The sequence below is a fragment of the Embiotoca jacksoni genome, unplaced genomic scaffold (genome assembly GCF_022577435.1).
Source record: "Embiotoca jacksoni isolate LCO1_2020_lvr unplaced genomic scaffold, fEmbJac1.0.p SCAF_56, whole genome shotgun sequence".
NCBI classification, from domain to species: domain Eukaryota; kingdom Metazoa; phylum Chordata; class Actinopteri; family Embiotocidae; genus Embiotoca; species Embiotoca jacksoni.
The window spans coordinates 1119606-1136686 of NW_027185410.1; the positions used below are offsets into that span (position 1 = coordinate 1119606).

Consider the following 17081-nt stretch of genomic DNA (forward strand, 5'->3'; position numbering starts at 1 on the left):
ACACGTAAGAAAGATACAATAGATGCGGTGTAGGGGCAGTATGAAGACTTGACAGTGTCAAGGACCCGAAAAAGCTAAATGGAAACCAGTCTGAGACGGTTACGTCCGTGCACGGCAAGAAATGCTGAAAAACCAGAGTGGGGGAGGAGCCATCAACGTGTGTCATACTAGAATCAGCATACATTATTATTACATTATTATATATATGTATTTTTGCTGTAATCACCCTTTATAACGAGGCGGTGGCTCTCTGCCGCTACAGTACCTGTTCGGTGAGGAAAGAGGGCTTATAGGCGCCATCAGTGGAGGTGTTGCCGGTGCCCCTCATGGACTTCATGTGGGAGACGGCCATACGGAGGATGGTGAGCTTGTCGGGTTTGCGGGCCAGGGCGCTGCAGGTGGGGACCATGTCCGACAGCTCAGTGATGTACTGGGTCATTTTGTTGCGCCTGCGTCGCTCGATCTCACTGTGGTTTTCCCTTCAAACAGAGAAGAGGGCAATTAGACACTCAGAGGATACAGACTGGGAACCACTTACGAGCCTGTTTTTAGACTCTATAGGAAGGATTTCATCGTTGCACCTCACTGTTGACGAGCGTCAGAACATTTGTCTGGAATCTGTGATAGATTTCTTATCACCGGTTATTTACATTTTTAAAGATGCATTTTTTACGATATCCTCGAAGTAAAACGAAGTGCTGACATCAGCACAGGTCAGCCAGCAAGGTCTCATACGAGGAGTTTTATATAAAAATAAAATGCCCTTATTTGTTTCAGTCTGAGACGTAACCTCCTGCCACCAGAATATATTTAATAATTTAATAGAGAAATTCAAAACAACACTTTTTGTTCCGTTTCAGCTCCATCAAACATGATGCAGCACTTTTCACAGACCCATTGAGATATTATAAAAATAATTGATTTAATTAAATTAACTGAAAATTGAAATCTGTATATTTCCACATCATGAAATGTTGACAGCTACATTAGTGGGAATGTTCATCAGTTTGACTCAGAAAGTACATAAAATAAATATGTTTTACCATAAAAAAGAAGTTGTATTTATTCTATTTTATAATTGTATTGAATAATCAGTTAGATATTGGGTCTTCAAAATGTCACAAAATGGTGAAAAATGTCTGTCAATGTTTCCCAAAACCCAAGGAGCAGTTAAAATGTCTTATTTTAAAAAGACACAAAATTATTGATCAGTTTTCAGAATAGTAGGCAAATCATTTTCCTTCAATTAACTAATTGACTAATCAGTGCAGCTCTAATATATTTATTCATTGCACATTGAGTTTCACTCAACTCTGAGCGATGTTGTTGCCTTCCTGTTTGTTGAAAGGTCGGTGTCTCATGAACAGTGTTTGACACTGCGAGTACGTTCTATTCTAGTTAAAAGTACATCATTGTTCATTCTTTTAGGACTTCCTCATCCACTTTGAGGTTTTAAGTAGCCTCAGTATCACCACACCAGCATCATCTCTGTTTCCTGGTTTATCTGACACCGCTGTTGTTTCCTGGCATTTCATTGGTTAGAAAGAGCAGAGTGTCAGACATCTGTTAGTACATCGTCAAGCAATCGAACAATCAATCCATCTGTGTTTCTGTAGATCTGCAACCCCGTCCTGCTGCCGTCTGCTTCCAACAACGACCCAATCCGCTCATATACAAACCCTATGCTGATATTTTATGGCCCCTCTTGTTAGTATTTCCCTTTGATGGGATCAACAGGTTGTACAGTCTGTTGACCCCTGAGTCAGTGGAACATCCTCTGTGTCCCCAGCTAGCGAGGCCTACCTGGCGTATCTCTCCTTATCCCCACCAGGAATCTGATCATCATCATACCTACAGAAACAGAGGACGCAGCATGTAACACAACGTGCATACACACAGCAGCTTCACTATCCACGTTCATCGCATGCAACTGTCACCACGTAATAATGTATGACTGGGATGGTTCAAAGTTTGATGGTAACATCACGAATAAAAACAGGCTGGGACGACTTGTGCAGTAATGAAAGTATTCTGCTGGAGGCTCACATGTTGTCGGGGTGGTTTTTACTCTAAATTTATTTTCAAGTTTTTGGCTTCGTTCATATTATTTACTTGGACTCACAAACTTTAACTGTTGACATCAGTAGACTGGGGGAGCTGAGTAAGGCAGCAACACGGGGGTGGAGGGAGAAAATGTAATAGCAGAATGGACATTTTAGAAAATATGTGGTTTAAATATGAGCGGTAAACCGGTTTCAACAAATAAGGTTTGTGTCCAACTTGTCTGACTGTCTCAGATTTGAATTTCACAAGTAGCTGAATATCCAGTTGTAAAATTTACACAGTTGGGTACATAAAAACTCACTTTTTTTGTTGCATTCACAATTCAGAAAAAATTGTAGAGAACCTATAAGTACCCAGTGTTTGTAAAACTATTAAATTAAATTAAATAACAAGTAAAGCTGTGTATATAAGAGTCTCTAAACGTGTCCCTCTTAGCTGCCATCACACTTTACAGTAATTATAGCCTACAAAGTAGACCCCCCCACACACACACACACACACACACAAACACCATTCAATTGGCTCAACTCATCTTCTTTTACACTTTAGTCTCTGTGCAGCTTCACAACACTGATGCAGAATCAGCTGAAGCTCTTTGCTATGAGAGAGAGCAGGAAATGACCTATTTCATTGGAATAGTATATATACAACATGTATACACAGTGGAAAGTGGAAACCCTTTCAAGGTGCGAGTATGACGTTTTCCTTGTAGCCACATGAATCACACATGCGGCATAATGCTACTGTCCATTATTAAGAGTGCAGTTCCTGGTGTGGTCAGCAGAGGGCAGCTCCTCCTCCCCACTGTCACCACTCAACTTAGCTGCCAAAAGCACTTACTGTGCGTCCTACACACTTACACACTACATGATGTGAGAAGGAAGAAAAGGAAAAACAAGTTGAGATAAATCAAACGTGAGAGGACAGTTGAAATGCAGTGACAGAGAAAGACTTGAGTTCCTCTTAAAATATATATATATATATACAGAGCATTGCATTTTTGATTTTTGATGGAGGGAAATAAAAAAATAAATAAAGTCATGGGATGTCCATGCAACAGCTAATGTTACAAACAGAGCATCTGCAGGGTTCTCCAAAACAAACGTGGACGTTTTGATAGAACCTGAAATTTAGGAAGCAATTTAAAACTAGTGTAGCTGAAACCTGGGTCCAGTAAGCTATACATAATGTAGACTAAACAAAAAAGATTTTCATCTCTTTGTTTTCAACATTTTTATTTATTGTACCCGCTGATACCCTGAAACAAGAGCTGCGTGATCTTATGAAGTCGTCCTCAAACATTTCAAACAGGACCAGAGACATCTCCTTTTAGCGTTCTCACCTTGAAAATTTGCTCGGCCCCTCTCCGTCTTCATCGTCGAAGTCCATTCTGAGGAACAACAATAGGAAACACCATTACTGCTTCTGTTACCCTGAGAGCAACACTCATAAATACATTTTAAACATTTATGTATATTCACAATGTAAACAGGACATGAGTTTGGAGTGATGCTTCTTCCTCATATGTTACTGCTGCTGTAACAGTAGTGTTGATGGCTCCCCATTACAGAGCTGATGTTTCACCTCAGGCACAAGTGATGAGACCTCTGGGATCAAATCACTGTGGCCCGACCTCTGAAATGCATCATATGTAGCAGGAGTTAGCGACGGCATCATGATGAAGAGTTAAGAAGCCAACATCAATGCATCTGAGATAAAAAAATAAAAAAATCTAAAGGTGACAAATCTTTTACTGCAATCGCCCACTGTGCTCAGCCACAATGATAAATTATGAAACTAATCAACTAAAGAAATGATTTTGTCCCCTAGGAAAGTCAAGTTTATTTATGCAGCACATTTATAATATTATTTTTCACTTAACATATATTATTAAGCAAAACAACACATCATTAAACACAACATAAATGAGCAGTAATTAGAGCTCAAATTTATTAATACTGCCCGTCCGGCCAAACTGACGCAAGTCCGTCCTCGGTCAGGCATGTGATCAGGGACACAGTGGTCACAAGTTCTCTGGAGACATGGTAGAAAGTTCTGGAAGGACAACCATCTGAGCAGAAGCCCACTAATCAGCCCATTAATCAGCCCATTAATCAGACCTGGCGAGACAGAAGCCACTCTGGAAGAAGAGGAAACTGACAGACCGCTTGGAGTTTGCCAAACTGCAATTCAAGAACTCTGAGAGCACGAGGAAAAGATGATCTGCTCTAATGAGGCCAAAAAACTGAACTATGTGGGCAGAAGTCAGAGCATTATAACTTGTGAACACCAGGCGCTGCTCTTCACCTGACTAACGGCACCTTTACAGTAAAACAAGAGGACGGCAGCATGCAGCTGCAGTACAGGGAGAATGGTCCGAATTTAAAGGAGGATCAAACACAGCTGAATACAGAGACATCCTTAAAGAAAAGCTCCAGGCCTGGACTAAGGCAACAGGGAGTAGTGGAGTAGTTCCAGGACAATGAAATTAAAACAAACATTAAAACGGAAGCTGAGATATAAGGGCCCTCGTATGCTGCGTGGCCCCGAGCCGCCGCCGCCCCCCCCAACCCGCCGGGTCCCCGACCCCCCGACGGCCTGCATATCCCACCTTGCAGTTTCAATTTTTGTTTTAATTTTATTGTTAGAGCGATTTGTGACAAATAAAGCCATGATATTGGAGAAAAGGAGTTTGAGGGGTTTTTTTGTGGTTCTGTAAAAAGGAAAAGGGTGATACATCTGCGTTATACAACCGTCTTTACTGCCAATGGAGATGTTTTTTTTTTTTTTATTATTAACAGGAGTAATCACCGCTGCAAAACAACTTCAAACAACTGTCTATTCTTGACATTTTTTTATGCAAGAGTTTGGCCTGAAAGAAAACTTATCAGAGATTTTAATAAGCAGATAAGCAGGAATTCAATTGTAAAGTTGAATTTGTATACCTGTCTCCTGGATCCCGTCCCAACTAAACTCCTCAAGGAAGTCTTCCCTTTAATTAGTACTTCCATATTAGAACAGATCAACCTATCTATTGTAACCAGCTATGTACCGCAGGCTTTTAAAGTGGCTGTAATTAAACCTTTACTTAAAAAGCTGACTACAGACCAATTTCCAACCTAACTTTCATTTCTAAAATCCTTGAAAAAGTTGTTGCAAATCAACTTTGTGATCATTTACAAAGGAATGATCTGTTTGAAGATGTTCAGTCAGGCTTTAGAGTTCATCATAGCACAGAAACAGCTCTGGTGAAAGTTACTAACAACCTTTTGTTAGCCTCAGATAATGGACTCGTCTCTGTACTTGTTCTTCTGGACCTCGGTGCTGCTTTTGATACGATTGATCATACGATCTTATTACAGAGATTAGAAGACGTTAGGAGGATTAAAGGAACTGCATTAGACTGGTTCAAATCCTATTTATCAGATAGATTCCAGTTTGTCCATGTCAACAATGAGTCTTCCAGACAAACAAGAGTTAGTTATGGAGTTCCACAAGGCTCAGTGTTAGGCCCAATACTTTTTACTTTCTACATGCTTACATTAGGAGATGTCATCAGGAAGCACTGCATCAACTTCCATTGTTATGCAGATGACACTCAGCTATATCTTTCTATAAAACCAGATGAAACTAATCAGTTAGTAAAACTTGAAGCCTGTCTAAAAGACATAAAGGCCCGGATGACCAAGAACGTCCTGCTTCTAAATTCAGACAAAACAGAAGTTCTTGTACTTGGTCCTAAACACCTCAGAAACTCTTTCTGTAATCACTTAGTTACTCTAGATGACGTTGTCTTGGCCTCCAGCAAAACTGTGAGGAACCTTGGAGTCATCTTTGATGAGGATTTGTCCTTTAGCCACCAGATAAAGCAAATCTCCAGAACTGCCTTCTTTCATCTACGTAATATTAATAAAATCAGGAAAATCCTTCCTCAGCGTGACGCAGACAAATTAATTCAAATGTTTGTTACTTCCAGGCTGGATTATTGTAATTCCTTGTTGTTAGGATGTTCAAATTATTCATTAAAAACCTGCAGCTGATCCAAAATGCTGCAGCAAGAGTACTGACGGGATTTAGAGATCATATTTCTCCAGTTTTAGCTTCTCTTCATCGATTTCCTGTTAAATCAAGAATAGAATTTAAAATTATCCTGCTGACTGACAAAGTTTTCCATGACCAGGTTCCATCTTATCTCAGAGATCTTACAGAACCACATCAGCCTGACAGATCTTATAGAACCACATCATCCTGACAGATCTTATAGAACCACATCATCCTGACAGATTTTGTAGAACCACATCATCCTGACAGATCTTATAGAACCACATCACCCTGACAGATCTAATAGAACCACATCATCCTGACAGATCTTATAGAACTTCGTCCTCCTGAGAGATCTTATAGAACCACATCATCCTGACAGATTTTATAGAACCACATCATCCTGACAGATCTAATAGAACCACATCATCCTGACAGATCTTATAGAACGTCGTCCTCCTGAGAGATCTTATAGAACCACATCATCCTGACAGATTTTATAGAACCACATCATCCTGACAGATCTTATAGAACCACATCATCCTGACAGATCTTATAGAACCACATCATCCTGACAGATCTTATAGAACCACATCATCCTGACAGATCTAATAGAACCGCATCATCCTGACAGAGATCTTTTCTCTCAGTCTGCTTTTGGTTCCCAGAGTTTCCAAAAGTAGAATGGGAGGCAGAGCTTCAGTTTTCAGGCTCCCAGTTTGTGTTCAGGAGCAGAAACCCTCTCTAGCTTTAAGATCAGACTCAAAACTTTTATGTATCAAAACATACATTTTTGATACAATTTATAGTTGGAGGTGCTCAGGTGAATCTGAACCATCGTGCAGTGATTATAGATACAGACCGAGGCTGCTGGGGCACCTCGTTATACACTGAGCTTCTTTCCTCTCACTTTTTAAACTCTCTATAACTCATATTTTACCAACATCTCATTAACTTCATGTATTTTTCTCTCCCATAGTTTCTTCTTATTATCTGTCGTCTCCATTCAGTTCCTTCGCTCGCTTAGTTTCTGTTCTTTCTTTTTCAGATGTCCCGTCATGGAGCTGCATGTCTCTGCTCTGTGATTGTCGACCCACCAACAGTTCATGTCTTATATCTCTATGCTGTCCTTTTCTCTTTCTGGTCTCCTCTCACCCCAACCAGTCGAGGCAGATGATTCCGCCCACCTCTGATCCTGGTTCTGTTAACAGATGCTCCGCCCACCTCTGATCCTGGTTCTGTCTGAGGTTTCTTCCTGTTAAAGGGAGTTTTTCTTCCCTCTGTTGGAGGTTTTTCTCTCTTAAAAAGGAGTTTTTCCCTCCTAGCTTATGTGGGAATTGTTGAATCGTTGGGTTTCTGTGTATAATGTTGTAAAGTTCTGCTGTAAAGACTTTAATGTGTTAAGTGCCATGAAATAACCTGTGTTGTGATTTGGCGCTATATAAATAAAATTGAATTGAATTGAAATTTGACTATTTCCTAAATTATTATGAGCAGTTCGTTTAGAGAGGGGAGGTTTTTTTTTGTGTGTGTATGGGAGGAAACCGGAGCACCCGGAGAACTCAAATCCTGACCCGTATCCAGGTTCAAGTCCTGCTCCGCTGGTCTGTTCTGTAGAAAGCAGTGGAGCAGAAGAACAAAACCCACAAACAGGTCAAGAAGGAGGAAGTATCCCCACGTGCAGGTGACCTCATCCTGCACTGCCAGCACAGTAAAAGGTGTCCCCACATGTAGGTAACCTCCCGCTTGAGCTTCTCGTTGCCTTCGTTTGAAAGCTAGTTATCCTCTGAACGCCGACTCCACCCGTGCAGCTGAAGGGCTTGCGGATGGTTTCCCCCACAGCCGAGAAGAATCTCCTGACGGGACCAGGTTTCTTTTGTTCGGCCCTCAGGAGCCGTCTGATAATATGTTAACGTACGATAAACGCAGAATAATTTCTGGAGAGACAAAACTATTTTTAAGGTCCTTGTAAATGGCCTTGTTGAACTTTTTAAACTTTCTTTGGGGGATATAAAGATGTTCTCTTGATTTTTGCTCAGAGTTTGGTCACGAGCTTTGAACTAACGGCATTGATTTTTTTTTTTACAAGGGGAGTCTCGAGCCCGCATCTGTAACGATTTGCGTAATCAGTTGGTCCATAACAACCTTCACGGACATTTCAAATTGTTCTTCTGACTTTGCCTTCATCAGGTGATCTTTGACTGAACGAACAATGAGGAGGGAAGTGTCTTCGTTGTTCAACTCGATGTAAGGAAGCACCGTATGTGGAGAGAGAAACCTCGGGCAAAGGTCCTCATAAATGGCCTTGTTGAGGCCGACTAACTTTTCTCGGGACATATAAAGATTTTCACTCTGAACATCAGGTCAGACTTTGTCCACCAGTCGTGCACTGATGTCATCAATTTGTGTTTCAGTGAGGCTCCTGCTAGCGACCCGCAGAACCAGCGTCCGAACAAGAGTCCTCACGGCGAATTGGTGAATTGGTCCGTCTCCGCTGGTGTTTTCTGTTCACGTTTGTCCACAGATGTAGAAGAAACTTCTGCCTCAGTTGTCAGAGTCGCGATGACCTCGACCTCAGGGACATCTGGTGACGGTCCGACTACCATGTCTGAATTGCCACTGTGAAGACTCAGTTCGTCCTCGTCTTCAGAATGAGCCGTGTCAGCGCCGGCTACTTTTGTTGTGCTCATTTTGGCCACCAGTGATTTTGAAATGACTTCGATCGCGTCGGACACAAGCTGCCCCAGCAGCTGTTTGGTGTCGTCATCGGGTTTACCTGTAGTCAAAAGCGTTACCTGTTGTGATGTGATGTTGTCAAAAAAAAGATTCGTACAGTGGACGAAATGTCTCCACTGTAACTTCCAAGATCTCTTTCTGAAACATGTTTTTTCCGTTCTGTTGCAGACCAATAAGAACGACGTTGGTTTCCAGGTCGTCCTGCTCAGAACTTGATTCTGGTTCTGGTGGCTCAAACACATCAGGCTGAACATGTCCTGTTCAACGGCTTGCCGTGGCATCCATTGTCCGGGTCGTACGTACTTGAGAGAGGCGGCGCAGTCCAGCCAGTGGGCGGAGCTTCAGGGCCTCCAGGTGACACGCCCCCCCAGTCTCAGAGCAGAGAACACTGCTGATTTTCAAACTTGCCAGTGTTTTGTTTTTTCAAATTTGGATGGGTAGTTAACAACACATTGTTCTGTGGTGTGATGAACTTAAAACTAATTTTCATTTCTACTTTACACGATCTTTAAACCCAACATCATGTAATAAGAAACCAACATGGACAAAAATGTAAATTCTATTTATTTCAAATTAATTTGACAACTCTTTAAAGAGTGCAATAAGATAAAGGGTCCAGATACTTTATACTGAGTACTATGTTGTCATCCTGTTCCCCTAAATTACCCCCGTTGCCCTCGAAAAGCAGCGTCACCCTCTTTTCTAGCAGCCACAGCTCTGTGACTCCTACAGGAAGAAATAAAATGCCTCCATCTCTCAAGAACAGTCGAGATCTCATTATCCGTTTCCTCAATGTTTGCAAAAACCCATTTGAGTAATGCTCATTATTAAATGATCATTACATACATGAAACCAGAGCAATTTCATTATTAAAAGATTCCTGTGGGGCTGTTGAGTGCAACTAAAGCATTTCTGTGCTTATTTTAAATATAGTGAAGCATCGGTTCTCCTCTTTACATGCAGCAGATCAGTAATCAGATTTTTCCCGCCCCACTGACCCGAAGCCCAGTTTTCATTTTGGGTTCAGTTTTGGGAATTCAGTGTAATGCACATGCATACAAGTGAGGAGCAGCTTGGAAACCTTTCAAAGAAATGAAAGTGCTCCAGGAGAAATCTAGCTGGGGTTTCCTTAATCCCCGACCACGATAACAGAAACCAAGAAGTCATCTTCCTGCAGAACGCAGACTGTAGTGTAAACATACGATACTCTACTGTATGTACGATGTATGGCAGCTCGGTGCACTCTGTGAGCATCTCTGGAAGCAACAGAGGATTGTGCATCTGTTGTTATCGTGGGATGTTCTTAAAACGTGGCCAAAACACACACACACACACACACACACTCAGCTGAATAAATAAAGAAAACAACAATGGCACAGACAAGACGAGTCCCCGTTGCATCCTTGTGCCATGTTTGTGTGCCACACGGCCGATATCTAGGTGTGTATTATGTATTCGTGTTTGTGTGGGCCGACTGCCTGTGCATGGATTTAATGCACTGCTGTGGACCCTGAGGATTATATTCACATGGTACACAAACACAGAAATCAAGCAGTCCCTCATTTTCCTACCTCAGTCCTTTGCTGCCGTCTTTCCGAACCAATGCAGAATATGCAAATGCATTTTGCATGTCACGTGTGGTTTCATCTATTATAGACATTTCAGATCATTTTTTTTTTAAAGCACTCCATCCAAACTGAAACACCAAAACAACAGATAGATGGTTATATCACTTTTGTTTCCCTTTCTTTCTTCATTCAGCGGAAAATATACTCTATGCATCAGTGTTTCATAAAAAGAGAAATCCTAAATATCCCAAGAAATTGGATCACTCAGAAAAGACAGAGATTGTTGGAATCTGCACTTCCTGTTGTTATGTGGCAGGAAATAATAATGCAGGAATGTCCCACAGGTTTCTGGGGGCCTGATTCCAATCTGGGTGCATTATGAAATGCATAAATTACATAATTGCATTTTGCAACAAGTTTCTGACCATTACACAAAATCTTTTTTTTTTTTTTTTTTTTTTAATTATTATTTCCATTAAGACAAGTGCATTAAGCTTAAAGTCAGCAGAGAAAGCTCAGCTTGAAAACATGTAATTGAAACTTTCAGTGGAAAAGCAACTGTGGACTGGGTGCTCACGTTTAGTGAGCTGAACATGATCACGCTGAATCTGTCACTCAATGGACTCGTAAAGTGTGAGCAGAGAGGTTGGAGGTTCAGGCTGTGCAGGAAGGCCAATGACAACTTGAAATGGGAGTTAACACATCACACGTAAACTAATGCTGACAAACTGGAACATTTCAGGGTTAACTTGTGCTCGAACATTTGTGAGAGTACGTACATACATTTTCACCATTTCGACAGCACAAATCAAATTCAGTGTTAAACTTGTGAAATTGGACACGAAGACCCTTAAAATGCTTCAGAAAATCTACAGCAATGAGCTCCTCAAGGCGATTAAATGGTTTTCACGTTTCTGGAGGGTGAAATGTAAAAACTGAAGCAGGAACGCAACCATTTGAAACCATTTGAAACTATTTGAAACTATTTGAAACTATTTGAAACTATCTGAAACTATTTGAAACCATTTGAAACTATTTGAAACTATTTGAAACCATTTGAAACTATTTGAAACTATTTGAAACCATTTGAAACTATTTGAAACCATTTGAAACTATTTGAAAATGCCTTATCAATAGTTAAATTAACAGAAACTTAACTCGCCACTATTCTGATATCTGTTGTACAATTTGTGGTTTAAGTTCATCATCATGCTAAATGCAAATATTTTCCTTCATCTTCTACAACTGTAAAACTTCAATCCTTCATTTTTGGTCTACTGGTCAAATAACACAACATGTAAAGATATGAAGCAGTCAGAAAACACTGAACATTACCTCCATAGAAGTAAAGCATTTTATTTTTAGATTTAGTTTTATACATGATTTGAACTGTTGCAGCAGTAAATGTATGTGTAGCGGTTGATTTCCACAGCTGTGATGCTACTCACCCTCCAGATCTCCTCTTGCCCCCCCGGCCCGGCCCGGTTCCTCCCATCCTCACCTGGCCGGTCCCGACTGCTCCCGGCATCGCGACCGTCCCCGGCAACTCACTGCCCATTTCTGGAAAACACAAGTGACGGAGAAGCAGGTGAGTACGAGTAGCTGTCACACAACACTGTTAAACAGTGAGGCCGCAGACATTCACCTCGTTTCTGTCTCAGTGGAAATATGTCAGTCTACCTTCAGTGTATATTCAAGTTCAAATAGGTTTCACCCAACGTCGTTTCAGAGAAGTCTTCTTCTGACATGATTTAATCAACTTAGTAAAATTATGAAAACGAAGCCTTCTACCTGGACGAAAAACATTTGGTTCTTCTCAATTCAATTCAATTTTATTTATATAACGCCAAATCACAATCCAGGTTGTTTCATGGTACTTAACCATGTTTCCAAGAAACTGTTCAAATGTGGAGGAAGCTGCAAACATATATTCAGATTTGCAGGTTTACTGATATTTATGAATGTGTAAAATTAGTTTTGACACTAAAATGTAAACAAACCCATCAGTGTGTAGTTGACATTTAATATGTACACTCATATGACTTTAACATGTGTAGGGATGGATATTGTTCAAAAATGTTCAACATGACTTGGATACCAGCTCCTAAACAATACCATTTTTTAATACCAATTTTATAATATGATTTTTAACAAAAAGAAAAGTATATAACACATCACAAATAAAATACAATACAAATCTCCTTTGTATTTTTGCACCCTCACAGCAGTTTCAACCCTGATAAAATGGAGACACACTTTTCTCTTCTTGAGCCTCTTTTTTTTTTTACGCCCATGCAACACTGAAGCCTCTGAAAGCACAACAACGCAAACATACACTGAGCAGTGTCTCAGGATGTAACGACGGGCTTTTTCTGTGTGCCTGTTGAATTTTTGAATGTTAGAAAGCCGATCATCTGAAATATTAAATACTGCTACAGCCATTCTGCCTGCTCGTTGCAGTGTTTCCTACAAGTGGAGAATTTACTTGCGGTGAGGTGGCGACCCGAGTTGAGCCTGTGAGCAGGAAACGCCGTCTTGGCTCTTGAGCTGGATGTCATGCAAACATTGCCATCACCAGTAGCGATACTTTGACTTTAATGCCACCTCCTAAACAATACTTTCTGCGATACCAATCTCATGAAATCCCTTTTAACAAAAAGAAAATGATCTTTAATTTTGAATATGCCAGAGTGTAAACCTGGTTATTTTCTGCTGCTACAATTTACCAATGTTACCTAAAGGCATCACCTGGAAGCTATCGTTAGACACTGCAATTTACTGGTGTTCCTTAAATGCCTCACATGCAGTCAGTAGACTCTGGCTCACTGGCTGTGCACACAGAGGCCTCCAGTTACTGCAGCACATACAACTCAGACAGGTATGTGGCCACACGTGTTTGAATAGAGTGAAATCATGGAAGAGAATATGTGCATGTATTGGGTGACCCAGATGGTAAAAACTGTGACACCGATGAGATGCACTCCTGCGTACATAAAGCAAAATCTCTGAGTTTTCAGACTATGAGGTATTAGTGTGGACGGAGTCTAGGAACCAAAATTTGGCAACGAATGACAAAGCATTTTTCAATAGTTGATCGTTTTGACGTAATTCACATACACTAAAAAAAAGTGTACTACCTAAATTTTGTTTAAAAACTGAATATTCAGCTTCAAGAGCTGGAAAAACATTCCACTCTTACTGTCCACCTCAGACACACCTTTCACTTGACTGCCTTTTGACACATGACTTTTGCAACACTCCTGTCATGCCTGAGAATTATAAACGGTGTGGCAACATGTATGTGGATGGGATTTGTCTTTGCCCTGAGCACAGGCTCACATGCTGCACACCGCTCAACTCACCATGTACCTCAGTAGCACCAAGCAGATTTTAATCATGACACTGTTGGGCTAATATAGTTGTGGTTGTACTTTTGCTGCATCGAAGCAGACTATGACGGAGTCTTGATTGGTAGTTGTGAGTCTGAGCTCAGGATGAAGGTACACACCCGCTTTCACATAGAACTGAAATCTGTAAAGCCGTCAATCAACACAGACTTGCATTTCATATCCTGATGCACTTCTGTAGTTATCATCCTGGGTACTGCATCTTATCTTATGCGATGATGTTTTAGATATTCAGGCACTTTTTCCTGAACCCCTTTGATAAGCTTTTATTCAATAATTATGGCGGTAAAATGAATGCTGTTTTCTTCCATATGAAGCCACTGTTCTGTGTTACGGCTGGAAGGGATTAAACTGCATGCCAGCTCAGCCTCCATCTTCCTCTTATGTTTACCTCTTTATCTCTCACTGCCACTCCATTACCCCCCTCCCGCCACCACACACACACACACACACGGACGAGTCCACTGTTTGCCTTGCTGGTTGTCCTCCCATCTTTCCGCTCTGTTCGCTCACTCACTCATTCAGCCAGATGCAACGGATACGCCAAACAAACCCTGTTGTATGCTCCAGTGCACCCAGTAACATAGTTAATATTTGATACAGTGTGCATTCCCCCCGACATGTTTCCAGAGAAACACACACACACACACACACACACACACACACACACACACACACACACACACACACACACACACTGCAGCGAGGGGCCTTCCAAGGAGCAGTCCTCCATCATTCACTTATGAAGTGAGTACGAGTAACACAAGGCTCAAAACAAGCATAATCTAATGAAGAAACTTCGTCTGACGATCAATGCAGCCGTGGAAGGAACGACGTACGCACACACGCACACACACACACGCACACACACGCACACACACGCACACACACACACACACACAGCTGGTTTTTTTCAGTCTGAATAGGCACTCTGTTGTGCAACTAATATACAACCAACGGTGCATGTCGGCATTCAAAGTGTTCCACCTGGGCCGTAAAGAAGTCCACTGGCTTCTTAAAGCGATCCCATTGGTCACCTCTCCTGTTTAATGAAGGAGAACATCGAAGCCAAACTCCCCCATGTTTAATGAAGTGGATCCTGACAGCATACTTCATGATAACCCGTTTCTATTACATGCTAAATTAAGCATTTTCTGAACATTTATTTGTCAAAGTCACTCAAAGTATTTCTGCCTCGAAAATACATCCTTTTAATATTGTGGTCGCTGTGTCCTCAGTTCAAGTTTGATTGTCACCCACCATCTTTTCCGGTCTTAATTTTCGCAATAGGGGTGTGCGATATTGTAGTTAATTATATCTGTACTTTTTAAAATATTAAAAAAATTCTTATGTTGTGATAATAGAGATATTCAGACTTCATAAAATGACGTCACACCGCATTAACAAGCATGACCGTTTGGTTACAAAAGATTGTAGAAACAGCCTGAAGCACTATGAAGCAGTAGTTAGTCATAACCCATGTGTTGCCATGGAAACGGAGATCACGGCAACAAAAAGTTTTATATTTTGAGAGCAAATGACCCCACAATATGAATACATTTTGTTTAAATATTTTATTTAGTTGGTAACTTCTTGTATAATCGCAAAATTACACGAGAGGTTTGTGCTTTAACGTGATTATTGGCACGACAGTGATGCGGTGAGGACCGTAAGCATCACTGAAGTATAATATTGTTTAATTAAATAAAAAGGAACTCGGCGCCCAGATTGTCCAAATAAAAAAGTTTGCATTGGGTCATAGCGTCTCCCGGCTTCGGTCACATCGCTGTGTGGTCAACAGGACTCTTTGATCCGCCCTCACAATATATTTCACTTTCTCACCCATGAAAGGTCGATGTTATTTCTACTGTTCAAAAGCTTTAATACAAGTGCCAATACAATAACTGTGTTTCAATGCCGACACGTTGTATATTAGTGTCTTACTTTGAGGGCATATTTTGAAAGAACCTTTTTTTATGTAACAAAAGAAGCCAAATGTGTTCAAACAGGAATATATTGAACCCACACACACACACACACACACACACACACACACACACACACACACACACACACACACACACAGAGGAAGTGAACAACATTGATCATGCTGATTGGAGGGCACCTGTCCAGAGGGGAGATATATTAGGCAGCAAGTTCAGTCAGTTTTTGAAGTTGATGTGTTGGAAGCAGGAAAAATGGGCAACGTGAGGATCCGAGTAACTCTGACAAGGAGCTGGCTAGACATCTGGGTCAGCATCTCCAAAAGCAGCAGGTCTTGTGGGATGATACGTTTATTTTCACCACTCGATACATCAGGATCTCCAAAGTTATCTTGCATAACACTGTAATCTTATTTATAACACGTGGGATTATTTCTAACATCCCCGTTTAACAATGTGAAACAATCAACTGTTCAATCACATGGATGATGGACAGAGTTTATGATGGCAGCACCAACCGAGGGCCGTTCACACTAAAACATCTTTCTGTGTGCTGACCTGGTGGCTGGTGAGCATGACGGTTGTTTATTCCCACATCCAGCCTTGAAGGCCGGTTCTGTCTGCGTTGTGTTCGGGCCACCGGAGCTGATCGCTGTCATTCAAGTCAATGCTTGATATTCCAGCAGACGTGCCGCGGCGCATGTCTGCAGCATCCCAGAGGCAACTCAGCGTCCTGTTTTATTAAAAATAGGTGCCGAGTCTATTTCGACAGAAGCACGACGGAGATGGAGTTAATCATCCTGGCAGGAAGTCAGACAGAGCAACGCACACAGCATCCGTCTCCAGACTGTATGTAAAATAGACTACACAGCAAGCTGTATAACTTTGTCTGTGTAGGAAATAACCACGATAAGCATAAAACATTGTTTACCGACAAGAAGCACAAAAATCAAGCCAAATCAAGAAATTTTAAAAAAACAGGTCCACGAAACGCTTGGCTTCTCTCTGTGAGGCGTGAAGCTGTGCAAAGGGAGGAAGTGATGGACCCGTGGCCGGTGGGACGTGCAGGTTACAGAGATACGTGATCATTCAGCTGGAGCTCCACTTTGGCAACCTGCTGAATGTACAGGCTATATTTCACCGGTTCGCTCTCCGACAGCAGAGCTGATCGCTGTCATTAAAATCAATGCTTCATATCCCACGGCACGGCACGGCACGGCACGGCACGGCACGGCACGGCACGGCACGGCACGGCACGGCACGGCACGGCACGGCACGGCACGGCACGGCACGGCACGCGTCAGCAGACACCGAGCGGATCG

At 41.6% G+C, this 17081-nt stretch overlaps 1 protein-coding gene across 4 annotated transcripts in view; it reads right to left on the bottom strand.

Annotated features, from left to right (window-relative positions):
- Window positions 1-17081, bottom strand: part of arnt2 (aryl-hydrocarbon receptor nuclear translocator 2) — an 82881-nt gene that overhangs the window by 59359 nt on the left and 6441 nt on the right. Inside the window, exons 2-5 of one of the 4 annotated variants that reach the window (XM_069172937.1) lie at window positions 11858-11969; window positions 3407-3454; window positions 1804-1851; window positions 266-467 (exon numbers count right to left, since the gene is read on the bottom strand). In XM_069172937.1, the coding sequence (XP_069029038.1) occupies window positions 266-467; window positions 1804-1851; window positions 3407-3454; window positions 11858-11969 (410 nt within the window). Of the gene's footprint in view, window positions 1-265; window positions 480-1803; window positions 1852-3406; window positions 3455-11857; window positions 11970-17081 lie in introns of all 4 variants that reach the window. The other 3 variants (XM_069172936.1, XM_069172941.1, XM_069172938.1) reach the window with 3 other exon arrangements.